The following is a 14,546-nucleotide window of genomic DNA, read 5'->3' as shown; positions in this document are numbered from 1 at the left end:
ACTTACAGGTGTCCACCGTCTTCTTCTCCTGACAGGCATAATCTAACAAGCTGAGGGCTCTGCATCCCCAAATCAAAACCTTAAATCCTCAGGGAGAGCACGAAGCTTTGAACACACTGTTTTAAACATATGACATTTCCATTAAAAACCTTCAACTTCACGGCCTCCAGGGGTTTGATTTGGCAACACCCAACAGACCATGGGTAAGATATTATGCATCAGGGTTGATTTCAGGTTTGAAAGGGATGAAGAGAAATTGTATTTTTCACCATGGCCCCAGGCAAAACGTGGGGTTGAGAATCTGTAAAATCCATGGTTTAACAGACTTTCCCAAAAGCCTCCTTAAGAGATAAGAAGTGGAAGGTAATTGTGGCTGACTCTTCCTGATGGCCCTCCAAAGGCACTCCCTCACTCCCCTTGCCTATAAAGCCCCCTGTCCCCAACTTCCATGCTCCCACATCTATTAACTGACTTGCCTTCCTCCCTATGCAGTCAATCCCATCCCCTCTCACCTCCTCAAGAATAGCACTCCAGCAATTACCTTGCTCTCTCCTCCACCATCAGTTCTTCTCTATGGGGTCACCCCCACTAGCATGCCAATGTGCAGCGATACCACCCATCTTAAAAACAGTATTCTCCCTTAAGTCCGTATCCATACTGAATTACGGTCCCATTCTCTTCTCTTTATAATAAAATTCTTTGAGAGTTGTCTCTGATTCTCTCGTTCTTCTTTACCGGTTCTGTTATGGACTGAATTGTGTCCTCCCTGCCCCCCAAGTCATATGTTGAAGCCCTAACTTGACTGTAATGACTGTATTTGGAGACAGGCCCTTTAAGGAGGTAATGAAGGTTAAATGAGGTCATATGGGTGGGGCCCAAACCCTACAGGACTGGTGACCTTATAAGGAGAGGAAAAGAGAGCAGAGCTCTGTCTCCCAGTGTGTGCACAGAAGAAAGGCCACGTGAGGACGCAGTGAGGTGGTTGTCTACAAGCCAAGGAGACAGGTCTCCCCAGAAACCAACCCTGCTGGCATCTTGATCTTGCACTCCCAGACTTCAGAACTGTGAGAAAACAAATTTCTGTTGTTTAAGCCACCCAGTCTATGGTATTTTGTTACGGCAGCCCTAGCAGATTCACACACCTACTCTCTTCCCGTGCGGTCCCCCAACCCCTCTATCGTGGTAAAATACACACAACAGAAAATTTACCATTTTTAACCATTTTAAAGTGTACGGTCCAGTAGCATTTAGCTGAATATGACCCCACTGTACGGATCTACCACATTTTGTTTATCCAGCATCAGCACCCCTTCTCCCTTGAACTGACACCATCAGGATTTTGCCCCTCCTCCTCCACCAAGACAACGCCCATCAAGGTCACTAGTGACATCTATGCTGCTAAATCAGTTCTCAGTCCTTTTCTTAGCTGACCTGTCATCATATTATCCCAGTTATCACACCCTCCTTGAAACACATTATGCGGCTTCTGGGACGCCGTTCCCTCTTGGTCCTCCTACAACACTGCCCACTGTCACCTGATCAATGAGGTGTCCCTGACCACTGTATATTAAAGAGGAAACCGTCACACCCACCCCTTACACTCTCCAGTCCCCTAACATGCTTTATTTATTTATTTGTTTATTTTTGGCTGCTTTGGGTCTTCGTTGCTGCCACGCTGGCTTTCTCTAATTGTGGCGAGCAGGGGCTACTTTTCCTTGCGGTATGCAGGCTTCTCATTGCAGTGGCTTTTCTTGTTGTGAAGCACAGGCTCTAGGCACGTGGGCTTCGGTAGTTGTGGCTCGTGGGCTCTAGAGCTCAGGCTCAGTAGTTGTGGCACACGAGCTTAGTTGCTCCGTGGCATGTGGGATCTTCATGGACCAGGGCTCGAACCCATGTCCCCTGCATTGGCAGGCAGATTCTTAACCACTGCACCACCAGGGAAGCACCCCCGTAACATGCTTTAATTTTCTCCACAGCCCTTATCCTCTGACATATGTTCTTCTTTTTTTTTTTTTTTTGCGGTATGCAGGCCTCTCACTGTTGTGGCCTCTCCCATTGCGGAGCACAGCCTCCGGACTTGCAAGCTCAGCGGCCATGGCTCACGGGCCCAGCCGCTCTGCGGCATGTGGGATCCTCCCAGACCGGGGCACGAACCCGTGTCCCCTGCATCGGCAGGCGGACTCTCAACCACTGTGCCACCAGGGAAGCCTCTTTTTTTTTTTTAAAATTAATTTCTTTCTTTTTGGCTGTGTCGGGTCTTCACTGCTGTGTGCAGGCTTTCTCTAGTTGCGGCGACCAGGGGCTACTCTTTGTTGTGGTGAGCAGCCTTCTCAATGTGTTGGTTTCTCTTCTTGCAGAGCACGGGCTCTAGGCGTGTGGGCTTCAGTAGTTGTGGCACGTGGGCTCAGTAGTTGTGGCTCGTGGGCTCCAGAGCACAGACTCAGTAGTTGTGGCTCATGGGCTTAGTCTTCCCGGACCAGGGCTTGAACCCGTGTCCCCTGCATTGGCAGGTGGATTCTTAACCACTGTGCCACCAGGGAAGTCCCATGACATCTGTCCTTATCAGTTTTGCCTGTCTTCCTCCAGTTCTATGTGCTACGTAGGCTCCATGAGGGCAGAGACCTTGACTGTTGGGTGCAATCTTAGATATCCAGCAACTAATACAGGGCCTAGCACACAGTAAATGCTTAATAAATACATGTTAAATAAATAAGTGAATAAATACATGAGCATCTGTGAGACTCTAGGACAATCCAGCCACAATTCTACTTGTCCGTTTTCATACAGAAGCTAAAACACTCCTTGTGAAAGTCAGAAGAGCAGCACAGACAGAATCTTTCCAAACTGGGAGGCACTTGAGATGGTGAAGTTTGGAGGAAGACTCAGCTTTTCTGGAGAGCTGCTGAGGTGCCTTAACAGTGAAAGAAGCACCACCAATTCCCTCTTTCAGATTATGGAGCAATATTTGAGGATATAGAGTGATGCTTCTCGGACCTTCACGTGCCTATGACTCACCAGGGGATTTTGTCAAAATACAGATTCTGATTCATGGGTCGTTGTGGGTGGGGTGGGGGAGGAACTGAGATTCTGCATTTCTAACAATCTCCCTGATGATGCTGATGCTGCTGGTCTATGGACCTCGCTTGATTAGCAAGAGACTAAAAGTCTATATTGTTTGACATCTGAAGAAATCAGGTTTCAAAAGGCAAGCAGCAGAGTGAGCGGCAGTGAGGGGGAGCTACCTGCACTTTGTTTCAGGGTGAAAACCCACTGAGTAGTACAGATGCTGTGGCCGGCAGCCTCTAAAATGAACCCTATGGTCCCTGCCTACTGGTATTCCTGCCCTTGTGTAGTTCTCTCCCTTTGCGTGTGGGCTAGATTTAGTGACTCGCTTCTAGTGAATGGAGTATGGAAGAAGTGATGGGACGTAACTTCTGAGATTAGGTTACAAAGACTGGCTGCTCTCTTGGGCACTCTGTCACTCACTTGCTTGGAGCAAAGCCAGCTGCCATGTCATGAGCAGCACTATGGTGAGGCCCATGTGGTACAGAACTGATGGAGGCCTCTGACCAACAGCCAGCCAGGAAAGGAGGCCCTCAGTCCAACAACCTGCAAGGGACTGAATCCTGCCAACACCACGTGGATCCTTTCCCAATCAAGCCTTCAGAAGAAACTACAGCCCTGCCCCCAGTACACTCACTGCAACCTCAAGAAACCTGGAGCCAGAGGCCCCAGCTAAGCCGCACCTAGATTCCTGATCCACAGAAACTGTGACATAAAAATAAATGCTTATTGTTTTGAAGTTGCTAAGTTTTAGGGTAATTTATTACACAGCAATTGGTCATCAATGCAGATGCTAAGAAAGGATAACGTTAATAATTAACAATTAACAAGGCCTGCTGGACAGGCATGTACCCAAGGCTCATGGAGTGGATTGAACACTAGCTATATAGACATATGTGGAACCAGGTCAAGTCCACACAGCACTGGTGCACTGGGTAAGGAGCTCCACACATATATCTCAGTTCTGGGGGTTCCTTGAGATGGAGGATGTGTACAACCCCAAAAACGACAATAGCCAGAAATAAAGTACACACTGTCAGGACATGTAACAGCAAAGGAGAGGGGTCCTAAAAGTCTGGGCCCAGGGAGAGTTTCCAGACTGGGCCCAGTCTGCATACTTATCACCTGTCACCTTCCTGTGCAGGCAGGTGGTCTTCTCTATCGCCTGTGTCCTGCACTCCATTTATTATTTCAGGAAACACTGTGGTTATTAATGCTGCATCTTTTCAATGAAAGACTTTGATGAGCAAGTTAATCATTTTTTAACCAGAAAAAGAAGTGAAACAAAACAAAAGTCATCATTTGAATGGGTGCAGTTTTCCACGTTTCCTTCGACAGTGGCCACCCTCTCCAGCTCTCATGATGCTTCCTCTACCGTTTCTCCCCACCCACAAACTCCCTCACCCCTCCACTTAGCAGGAGGAAAATGTGGGCAGGATGAGGCCATTGTGCTTACACACACAGTCACCCCAGCACCTGCCTGCTCCCCTGCCTGTTTACCCACGACCGACATGTTCCTCGCTCTGCGGGAGCAGACTAGGCTCTTTGAGGGCAGGTATCGGTCAATGAGGGGAGACAAGGCCTGGTGGCCCTGAGGGGACCGACTGGCTTGAGAGTCATTACCAGAGTTTCCGTCTGCCTAAAACGGGCAGCATGTGAAACCCTGTGTGAGTCATGAGGGGTTCTCAACTAAAGGCAGTTGTGGTGCTGAGTCAGGGCTTGGCTAATGAATGGTGCAGACACAGCCACGTGGAAGCAGCAGGCTGCTGGGCCAGGACCCTCTGTCACTCTGCAGGGCCAGCAACAGGGCTAGAGGACAGTGTGATTGCCCCTGAAAGGTCTCAGGCGGGGGCTGCTAGCCCAGATGCCTCAAGGTCAGGCTGACCCTGGTCTGTAAGCAGAGGCTGAGACGGCCTCTGAACTTGTATTTCTTTGAAGTAGGGACCAACCCACTAGGAAGAGTCTTCATTTTCACAAAGCAATATGAGCTAAAACACCCTAGCCCCTTGGTCTACTTTTTGTTTTCCCTTTTTCAAAAAAATAGATTCATGGATCTAAAGAAATGTTTCCCCACTCTATGAAAAGCCATAAAGCCAGAGGGATAACGGCAACTGAATTCAGCCTCAGCATCGGGGAGTTTCGGGGAGAGCTGGGGACTGTGGTGAACTGGGGGCGCCCGACTGCCTCATCTAGGCAGCAGCCCGTACTCCACAGGGAACTGCGGCCGTGTGGGCATGCAGATCCAGTGCTACTAGACCTAGTGATGTTTTCAAGAGAAGCTAGAAATCTAGATTTTTTTAAAAAGTAAAATCTCCCAATATTTAAATGGTTCAATGTTTTCAAGACAGAGTGGACTTAAAGGGAACACACCTATAGGCCTTATCTGGCCCTCGGGTTGCCCACTGATAGACTTTGGTCTAGGCTGTTGAGGGAGATGCTGCAGTGAAAGCAACGTGGAAAGACAGAGGTGCCTAAGGGGAGAAGCATGTCCTTGCTCGTTGTCTTTGCTGCCCTCCATGCCTGCCCTGGGCGAGGACACACTGCTTAGACAGGGAGAAATACTCTGGCTAAGCCCAAGGTCCCTCTGATCCTCAGACCTCTCTTCTAGCTACATTCACTCCCTGGCTGACCAGCTAAATACCATCAGTACACAATGACCTCACACTGTATCTCTGCTCCAGGTTTCTTCCCTGAGCATCCGATTCCTATGTTCAGCTGCCTACTCAGACTCTCCACCTGGAGGGCTAACGGGTACCTCAAGTTAACATGGCCACATCAACACCTTGTCCTGATTGCTTCTTCCACATCTTGTCTTCCCCAGCTCTACAAATGGCATCACGGCTTCCCTGCTGCTCATGTCAAAAATGTAGAATTCTTCTCTTTCCTCACATTCTATATCCTATCCGTCAGCAGGTCCTATCAAAGCTGTATTCCAAATAGATCCTACACCTGGCCCCTCATCATCCTCCACCATTCCCTCTCTGGTCTAAGCCACCACAACTCCCGACCGAGACTGCACAATAACCTCTGGTGAGGTCTCTCCCGCTTCTCTCCACATTACTCTATGGTAACTTCTCCATGAAGCGGATTTTAAAAATATATTAAAAAATCAGACCACAACATTCTTCTGCTTAAAACTTTCCAGTGGCTTCTTCAAATCTAAACTCATTGTTGCCATGACGCTGGGGCTTGATGACCTTGACCATCCCGTGGCTCCTTCTTTCACTTCATTTAGGCTGCTGCTTACATACCGTCTCCCCGGAAAGGCCTTTGCTGAAGGCCCCTCTGCAGTGTCTCTCCCTCTTTTACCTCTGCTCCGATCCCTTAACTTACACTTCCTTATTCTTCTAAGCACTTATTACTACCTCATGTTTCTGTAATTGTCTGTGTCCTCCGCTGGAACATGAGCTAAATGGTATCCAGGTTTTTGTCTCTTATTTCACAATGTATTCTTACATCTTATGACCGTGCCCAGCACACAGCAGGTGTTCAGTAAGTATCTGTTGGGCTGGAGGAATCAACATAGGTCCCTACGTAAACTTCCAGTGACCAAAGCTAAGGCCCAATCTGTTGCTCCCTGGGAAGTCTACTCACTGGTTGAGGAAGGCAAAGAGGTATCTCATGATAATCAGAGTGGTTTTGGGCAGGACCAGGAGGACCTTCCGGATGTGCAGAGCTCTCTCCTGCAGGTTGTCCATTGCTGAAAGAAAAAAGCCATGCGTTACCCTCCACTGTAACTGAGATCCCAGGAAATAGTGGTCAGAAGGCTCTGACTGGCAGCGGGTGCAATATGGAGAGCAGCCGGTCAAGTCCACACAGCACTGGGCCAGTGTAAGGAGCTCCATCTCTGTGGCTCCTTGGGGTGGGGCTGTTGTGATGGGGCATGCAGGCTCCAGAACCTTCTGCGGGTCAGGACTTAAGATGTATGCTCCTTGGGCACAGAAGGGGTTGGAGATGCTCCCCAGAGCATCAACCACCCCCTTATTACAATACCACAGGCAAGAAGCTGACCAGAAACTGCTGTGACTGCTCGACACCCAGCCTTGGAGGGCCTACATGAGGGGAGAGGGAGGGGCTGCGCAGGTCCTGTCCTGCCCACTCCACATGTGCATCACCTCATCCCCTGGACAAGTCTGGCTTATCTCCCCCCCTCCCTTATCTGCAGTGGGGATGAGGAGAATGTGGCCAGAGGCAAGAAATGGCAGGCCCCTGTGTAAGCAGTGATATCTGGGGAGAAAACCAGAGAACTCTCCTGACTCTTGTGCTGTGGACTGATTAATTCCAGGTACGGCCCTAGGCCTGTGCTTCCCTCATGGCCCGCCTCCCCACTTTCATGGTGTGCCATGTGGATATTGTCATTTTCTAGGAGAGTCTCTCCATGAAAAAGAAATGGGAGGTACTAGATCGGGAACAGATCTCAAGGGGAGGATTGGGCAGCCAAGGTCTCTTGTACTGTCCTGGCAACCCCCACCCACTTAGGGTATTCCACCTAGGCCCAGCCCTGGAAAAAGACATGAAGGTAGGAGGGATACATGTATACAGTCACCCACAGAACACATTTCCACTAGGACTCCCACAGAGGCTGAGTAAACCAATAAAACAAGAGAGCTAGCTTCCTGAGTGTTCTGGGCCCCTCTCTCAGAATAACAGAGAGGGACAGTGCTCAGGAATCAAACTGGAAACTCGGGGGTGGGCGGTGGGGGATGAAGACCTTGGTTGATCTGGGAAGAAAAACTTTTCTCCATTTCAAAGGCATTGCCTCCTCCAGCCTCTGAAGCCACCATTTCAACGGCGTCTGCTTCCAGAATGACCTAATACTAATCCAAGTTTCCGTGGACAACAAATGAGAGGGGGGTCCAGTGTAATGATCTAAACTAAATGGCCAGGAATAGCTTTTCAAGCCCTAAATTTTAGAGTAAGAGGCAGAGAACCTCTAAGATACCTGCTTTATCTAAAGATCAAGTAGGGACTATCTCTCTCTGAGAAAACATCATATCACTACTTTTAAATGTGCAGAGGCTTTTATTCCTAGAAGAACACATATTAACACATCTCACAGGTAAGTCATGCCATATTTAAAGCAACAAGCAGGAAATATTTGTAACACTTATGTATTCTCCCTTTGTATCACGAAAAGCACAAGCACTAATATATGAGCTTCTAATAGCTGAAAAGGACTGTGTCTTATATATGAACATAAATGTATTTTAATGAAGAAAGATAAAGCCCAGCGAAGCAACAGAGTTTAAAGTGTATCAGAAAGAAAAAAGCCAGGAGTTCTGACTTGTGATCCAGACTCTTCCCAAAAAGTCATTCTTTTTCCTCCCCTACTAGGGGATAAAGGAGTGACAACAAGGAAGAGAAACTTCACCGAGGAAAAGGAAAAAAGGAAAACATTACTGGAAAGCTTATGAGAAAAAAAGACCCTGTGGAAATTTGTTATCTGTTGTTATGAGGTGCTGTGGCCCAGAAGCCAATCTGAGGCCAGGATGATACTTACTGACGCAGGCCATTAGGTCATGGAAGATGTCCTTGGGGAAGAGAGGGTGTTCCAGCCCCCGGAAGTAAAGCTTCAGGACGCCAGCTATGGAGTCCATGTCATGGTCATTCTGGTCTCCAGCCAGGGGGTCCTCTCCTAAGGATAAGCAATCCCCCCAAAAAGGAAAGAGAGAGTGAGAGAGGTAAAAACAAACAGGATGAAGCAGAGGTGGTGGGGAAGGAGTGGCCTATTCAAATCTTCATCACAGTCCATCAGCTTTCTGCCCAGCATGTTGGCCATGAGTAGGGCAACCAGGGACTAGCAAAAGCAAAGACTGCTTAGGCTCAGGGGCCCCAGGGCCAGAGGAGGGGCACAAAAGTCCATTAACATAAATTTGCTTGTGCCAGACTGGTTCAGGGACATTCCCTCTGGGCTGGGGATGGGACACAGCAATTGGCTCTCTCATGAGATCATGAAACCAGGCTGGGACTGAGCCCCTAGGGGAGGGAAATGAGGCCAGGGAGGCCAGCCCCTCTGATTAGCTCTCTCTCCTCTTGGCCTGTAACAAAGCACACCTACTTACAGGAGAACAATCATACTGGAGTTCCCTATGGAAAATTTCATGTCAGATGTAATTAGATTTAATGATAGGACCAACCTCAAATTGAAACTATATATATCCATTTCAGTGACGGAAATTGCCAAAGCTTGTCCATTACCTTAATAGCCCACAAGATAATAAATGGGCTAAGATGAACAGGTACATTCGCTCTGCCACCAAGGGTTCTGGATACAGCCATAAACTGCCCAGATATCACAGTTAACTTCTTGGGTTTGGGTAGATCATCTGGAGGAGAGGGGCAGGATGAATGGGGCTGAGAAGGAGGAAACTGGGATGTACCCTGGCACCTCCCTGCATATCTGGGTGGGGGTGGGGGGACGTCTACAAGAGAGAAGGTGCTGGGCTGAAGACGGAGGCAAACTGGCTTGCTAACCTCTGGGTACCTCTCAGAGAGAAAGCGTGGATCTAGTATCCTGGGGGGCTGGCAAACATTTGGTCTTATCTTTCAGGCTGTTTCCTCACCTCTCTCAAAGGCGTTTTTGATGTCATTCACTTCCACCTGCGATCCTGACACTCGGAAGATTCCCTCATGCTGTAGTCCTAGAAAGACAGGGAAAAGTGATCAAGGAGACAAAAAAGCAAATTCACCACCATGGCTCCAAGCCTAGCTGAGTGTCTGTCTCCCTCAGCCAGTGTGTATTTAAGCATCCTGTCTCTCTTCTTCAGGCCAGAGGAGAAAGCCTATACAAGGATGGTGGAAAAGTCACTGGAATGAATATGAGGCATTGGCCTAAAGAAAGCACCGAGTCAGAGACTTAAGGGAAGAAATGTCTACACCATTTCTGATTCTGACAGAATCTATGAGGCAGGCTCCTTCTCCAGCCTTTGCTTCTCTGTCCCCAGCTGCAAAGTAGGGAAGTGATTCCTGGCACCTGCTTATCCTTAAGGGTCAGGGATGAGATTTGGGGGCATGGCAGGCAAGCCATTACACACCACCAGAGTTTCATAGGTCTGAGATCATACTTAGTGCTTTAGCTGTTCTAACACTGTTCGGCTGTTCTAGAGGACAATGCTTTCACTACTTATGAAAAAGGGAGGACATAAATTGGTACAACCACTATGGAGAACAGTACGGAGGTTCCTTAAAAAACTAAAAATAGAATTACCATATGATCCAGCAATCCCACTCCTGGGCATATATCTGGAGAAAGCCATAATTCGAGAAGAGGCATGCACCCCAACGTTCATTGCAGCATTATTTACAACAGCGGTCCCCAACCTCTTTGGCACCAGGGACGAGTTTTGTGGAAGACAATTTTTCCATGGATGGTGGGTGGGGGTGGGCAGAATGGTTCAGGCGGTAATGCGAGAGATGGGGAGCAATGGGGAGCGGCAGATGAAGCTTCGCTTGCTCGCCCGCCGCTCACCTCCTGCTGTGCGGCCCAGTTCCTAACAGGCCGTGGACTGGTACCGGTCCACAGCCTGTGGGTTGGGGACTCCCAATTTACAATAGCCAGGACATGGAAGCAACTTAAACGTCCATTGGCAGATGAATGGATAAAGAAGATGTGGTACATATATACAAGGGAATATTACTCAGCCATAAAAAAGAATGAAATTATGCCATTTGCAGCAACATGGATGGAATTAGAGATTATCATGTTAAGTAAAGTTAAGTCAGACAGAGAAAGACAAATATCATATGATATAACTTATATGTGGAATCTAAAAAAATGATACAGGGACTTCCCTGGTGGCCCAGTGGTAAAGAATCAGCCTTCCAATACAGGGGACGCAGGTTCGATCCCTGGTCGGGGAACTATGATCCCACATGCCGTGGGGCAACTAAGCCCGCATGCCACAACTACTGAGCTCGCACGCCTCAACGAGAGAGCCCACATGCCACAAACTAGAGCCTACGTGCCCTGGAGCCCGCACACCACAACTAGAGAGAAGCCCGCACCGCAGGGAAAGATCCTGCACGCCTCAACAAAGACCCTGTGTGACGCACTGAGACCCAATGCAGCCAAAAAATAAATAAAATAAATATCTTTAAAAACCTAAAAAATATAAAGATGCAAACTTATGTACAAAACAGAAACAGACTCACAGACTTCGAATACAAATTTATGGTTACCAAAGGGGAAAGATGGCGGGGAGGGATAAATTAGGAGGTTGGGAATCAACATATACACGCTACTATATATAAAATAGATAATCAGCAAGGACCTACTATACAGCACAGGGAACTCTACTCAATATTCTGTAATAACCTATATGGGAAAAGAATCTGAAAAAGAATGGATACATGTATATGTATAACTGAATCACTTTGCTGTACACCTGAAACTAACACAACATTGTAAATCAACTATATTCCAATGTAAAATTTAAAAAAAAAAAAAAGAGAAAGAAAGAAAAAGGGAGGACATGAAAAGACAAGTGATCAGTCAACAGACAGCATTGCAGGCACTGTGCCAGCCACTGGTCCTTGACTGCAGTTTGACTCTAAAGGCAACATGCCTCAATGCCACACTAGAATAATGTGCATGAAAATGATGTCTTTTTGAAGTTTGTTAGGGTAAAAATAATAACAGAAAGTTAATGCATGTGTGGTGATTGCTTCCGTGCTTATAGCCACATAAAGCAGGGGTTACCAGCAAGCCCATTTTCTAGGTGAGGGGATTGATAAGGGATGACCAGCATTAGGTTATACAGGTGATAAGAACCAGATCCAGGGGCCCAGGCCTTCTGACTGCAATCATGTACTCCTTCCTCAATGCCAGGCTTGTGAATCCTATTGCAGTGAAAGCGCAGAGGGTGGGGGAATCCCATTTGTCAGCCTAACGGTGGATACGGCTCACAGAGAGCAGCCCACATGCAACTCAGAACTGGGGAGGGATCCAGGAAGCATGAGCCCAGGGGCTGGACTGAGCTAGCATCTTTTATCATATCAGGCCTGTCCAGTTTTTCTCAAGAGCACCGTGGCTCAAACTTGGGCATTTTGTCAAAGTCCCTCTGTTACAGCACGATCCATCAAAATTTTTGAATCTCAAATTACTTCTTTGGAAAACAAAATAGAATAATGCTACATTTTTTCCACTGTTTTACGACTCCCCTCTTGATGGGGGTGGTGTGGTGGTGGTGACTGGATTCTACCAGCTAGACCTTTGCAGTAAACCACACAGGCCAGAACTGAATCCCGAATCCAACTGTAGCAATAGTAAGAAGTAAGCAGGGGGAATTTAATTATCTGGTTTGTAATAGGACTTAAGTTGCCTGTTCCTCTAGGGGAATCTCCAGAATATCCCTCACAGAATGGCAGGCAATGTTAAGACCCCAATGTAACTACCATATTAGTCACCAATGGGGTGTAACAGCCAGGTAATGCCGTATAAACAAAGAATGTAAACAGTAGGTTTCTGACAGAAACAGTCACCTACTCAGCGACTTGTCGGAAACACAGTATAATATAAGGAACTGTCATCTCAGGGACCAGGCTACTCGGTCTCATGCGTGCAGCCAACAGTTTGCTGAGAGAGGATCATCTCAGTACTTTTTGGTAGATTAGACATCAAGGACAAGCCAATTTGGCCCACGGGCCCAGAACAAGAAGAAATCAGAGGACAGCTTATTGGAAACCAGGCAGCAGGCCTGAGGCACACCGAGGTCCCTTTCTGTCTGGTTTCCATTTCCCCTCGAGAACCGAGGCTTTAGAAGGGCCAACATGTGCTCTTGCTCAACAGATAGAATCTTTAGAGTGTCTAATCTGATGATTCTGAAAGTAGGAACATTAATAAATGGTCGGTTTCCAGAAAATGAAGGGGAAAAGCACTTGGCTTTTTATTATAACGCAGGTAAGGCCTCCCATAACCAAGCTGACACATGCATGACCTTTCTCATTTTTCCTTAGTGCTCACTAACATAAAAGTATAAAGCCAATCAGACTTGGGTAAGTTATTTGGAAACGTCACAAAACTGTCCATTTTGCGCTGGATCCAGCTGTTGCCCAGAGTTGCTCTGCTAGAGAAGTCTTGAAATGATTGCTACAACACCACCTCTTGCTCACGTGTCTCTGCTCCCTTCCTCATGGAAATGGTGGGGTTTTTCCATCCTGATTGAGTCTCAGTTGTTCCTCACATCCCTTCTCTTCGTTTAAGTCTTCCTGGATCACCCGGACCCACCATTTACACGTGAGCCTCAGCTTTCTCATCTATATAATGGGGACTAGAACATCTACCTCCAAGGGAACATGAAGATAGTAATGATGTGCAAATTTTGGCAGTTGGTGGGCCACAGATGTTTTGGGGGCTGACAAAATTTATGGACCCTGTCCCCATTAAATGCACATATACAAACATTTTATCCATCATCTTTAGGGAGTTCAGGAATACCTTAAGTCCCTATCTGGGGGAAAAAATTCAATTTGCTGAACAATTTTTCTTTTTGGACACACCACACGGCTTTCGGGATCTTACTTCCCTGACCAGGGATTGGACCTCTGCCCGCTGTCATGGAAGCGTGGAGTCCTAACCACTGGACCCCAGGGGATTCCCTGAACAAATGTTTTTTGAACAGCTACTACAGACTAAGGGTTTTTTTTCTTCTTTAAATCAACAATATATTTGCTTCATCTTATAACATTTACACATAAAATGGCTTCAGAATTGCTAGCTCACCACCCTGTGATAAAAACAATTACCGACTACTGTGCATTATTTTACAGTTCTTTTTGTTGTTAGACTTATAGTATATAATCAAAATACTGTTTTTCAAAGAAACTTAGATTATTTTCTTCCTCATCTCCTCAGTGTGCCTATGTTATTCGTCTGTAATACAGTTAGGTTTATTTGTTGCCTTTTGTATTCCATTTGGAGTTTTACCCACATCCTTGTTTTATATATTTGTTTATTTATCTTTTGAGTATAGAAAACACCCATGTAGTTCTAAAAGTCAAGATTACACAAAAAGGAATACTCAGAGAAATGTCACTCTTCTCCCATTTCTCATTCCCCCATTCTTTTCACTCTTTTGACCCATTCATGTAAATAACCAGTCAAATATTAGTTTCTGGATTCATCCTTCCTGTATTTCTTCTTGCAGAAGTGACAAGGCACATGTATATTCTTATACCCTCTTCTTTCTTACATGAAAGGCAGCATGCTATAGATACTCTTTTGCCCTTTGCTTTTTTCCACTTGACAATATATCCTGGCAATCTCACAAGGTCATTTCATGGACATCTTCCTCATTCTTTTTTGCAGCTGCATAGTCTCCCACTGTGTGCATATACCATAGTTTATTCATCTATTCTTCCATGTACGGCATTTAGGTTGTTTTGTTTCTAATATTTTGCAATTACAAATGAGGCTGCAATAAATAACCTTGTGCAAATGTACTTTCATATTTTGGAGGTATATCTTCATGGAAAATTCCTAGAAG

The 14,546-nt window shown here is 46.6% G+C and overlaps 1 protein-coding gene across 9 annotated transcripts in view; it reads right to left on the bottom strand.

Annotated features, from left to right (window-relative positions):
* SRGAP2 (SLIT-ROBO Rho GTPase activating protein 2) overlaps positions 1–14,546 on the bottom strand; it is a 234,517-nt gene that overhangs the window by 20,628 nt on the left and 199,343 nt on the right. For all 9 annotated transcript variants that reach the window (XM_029230886.1, XM_029230888.1, XM_029230887.1 and 6 more), the window contains 3 exons: positions 9,627–9,704; positions 8,564–8,698; positions 6,658–6,763 (listed from right to left, as the gene is read on the bottom strand). In XM_029230886.1, coding sequence (XP_029086719.1) covers positions 6,658–6,763; positions 8,564–8,698; positions 9,627–9,704 — 319 coding nt within the window. The remainder of the gene's footprint in view (positions 1–6,657; positions 6,764–8,563; positions 8,699–9,626; positions 9,705–14,546) is intronic.

The sequence above is a fragment of the Monodon monoceros genome, unplaced genomic scaffold, assembly GCF_005190385.1.
Source record: "Monodon monoceros isolate NGI ecotype Baffin Bay Population unplaced genomic scaffold, NGI_Narwhal_1 Super_Scaffold_18, whole genome shotgun sequence".
NCBI lineage: Eukaryota > Metazoa > Chordata > Mammalia > Artiodactyla > Monodontidae > Monodon > Monodon monoceros.
The sequence above is the reverse complement of the archived record's forward strand: the minus strand, read 5'-3'. Positions and strand labels throughout refer to the sequence as shown.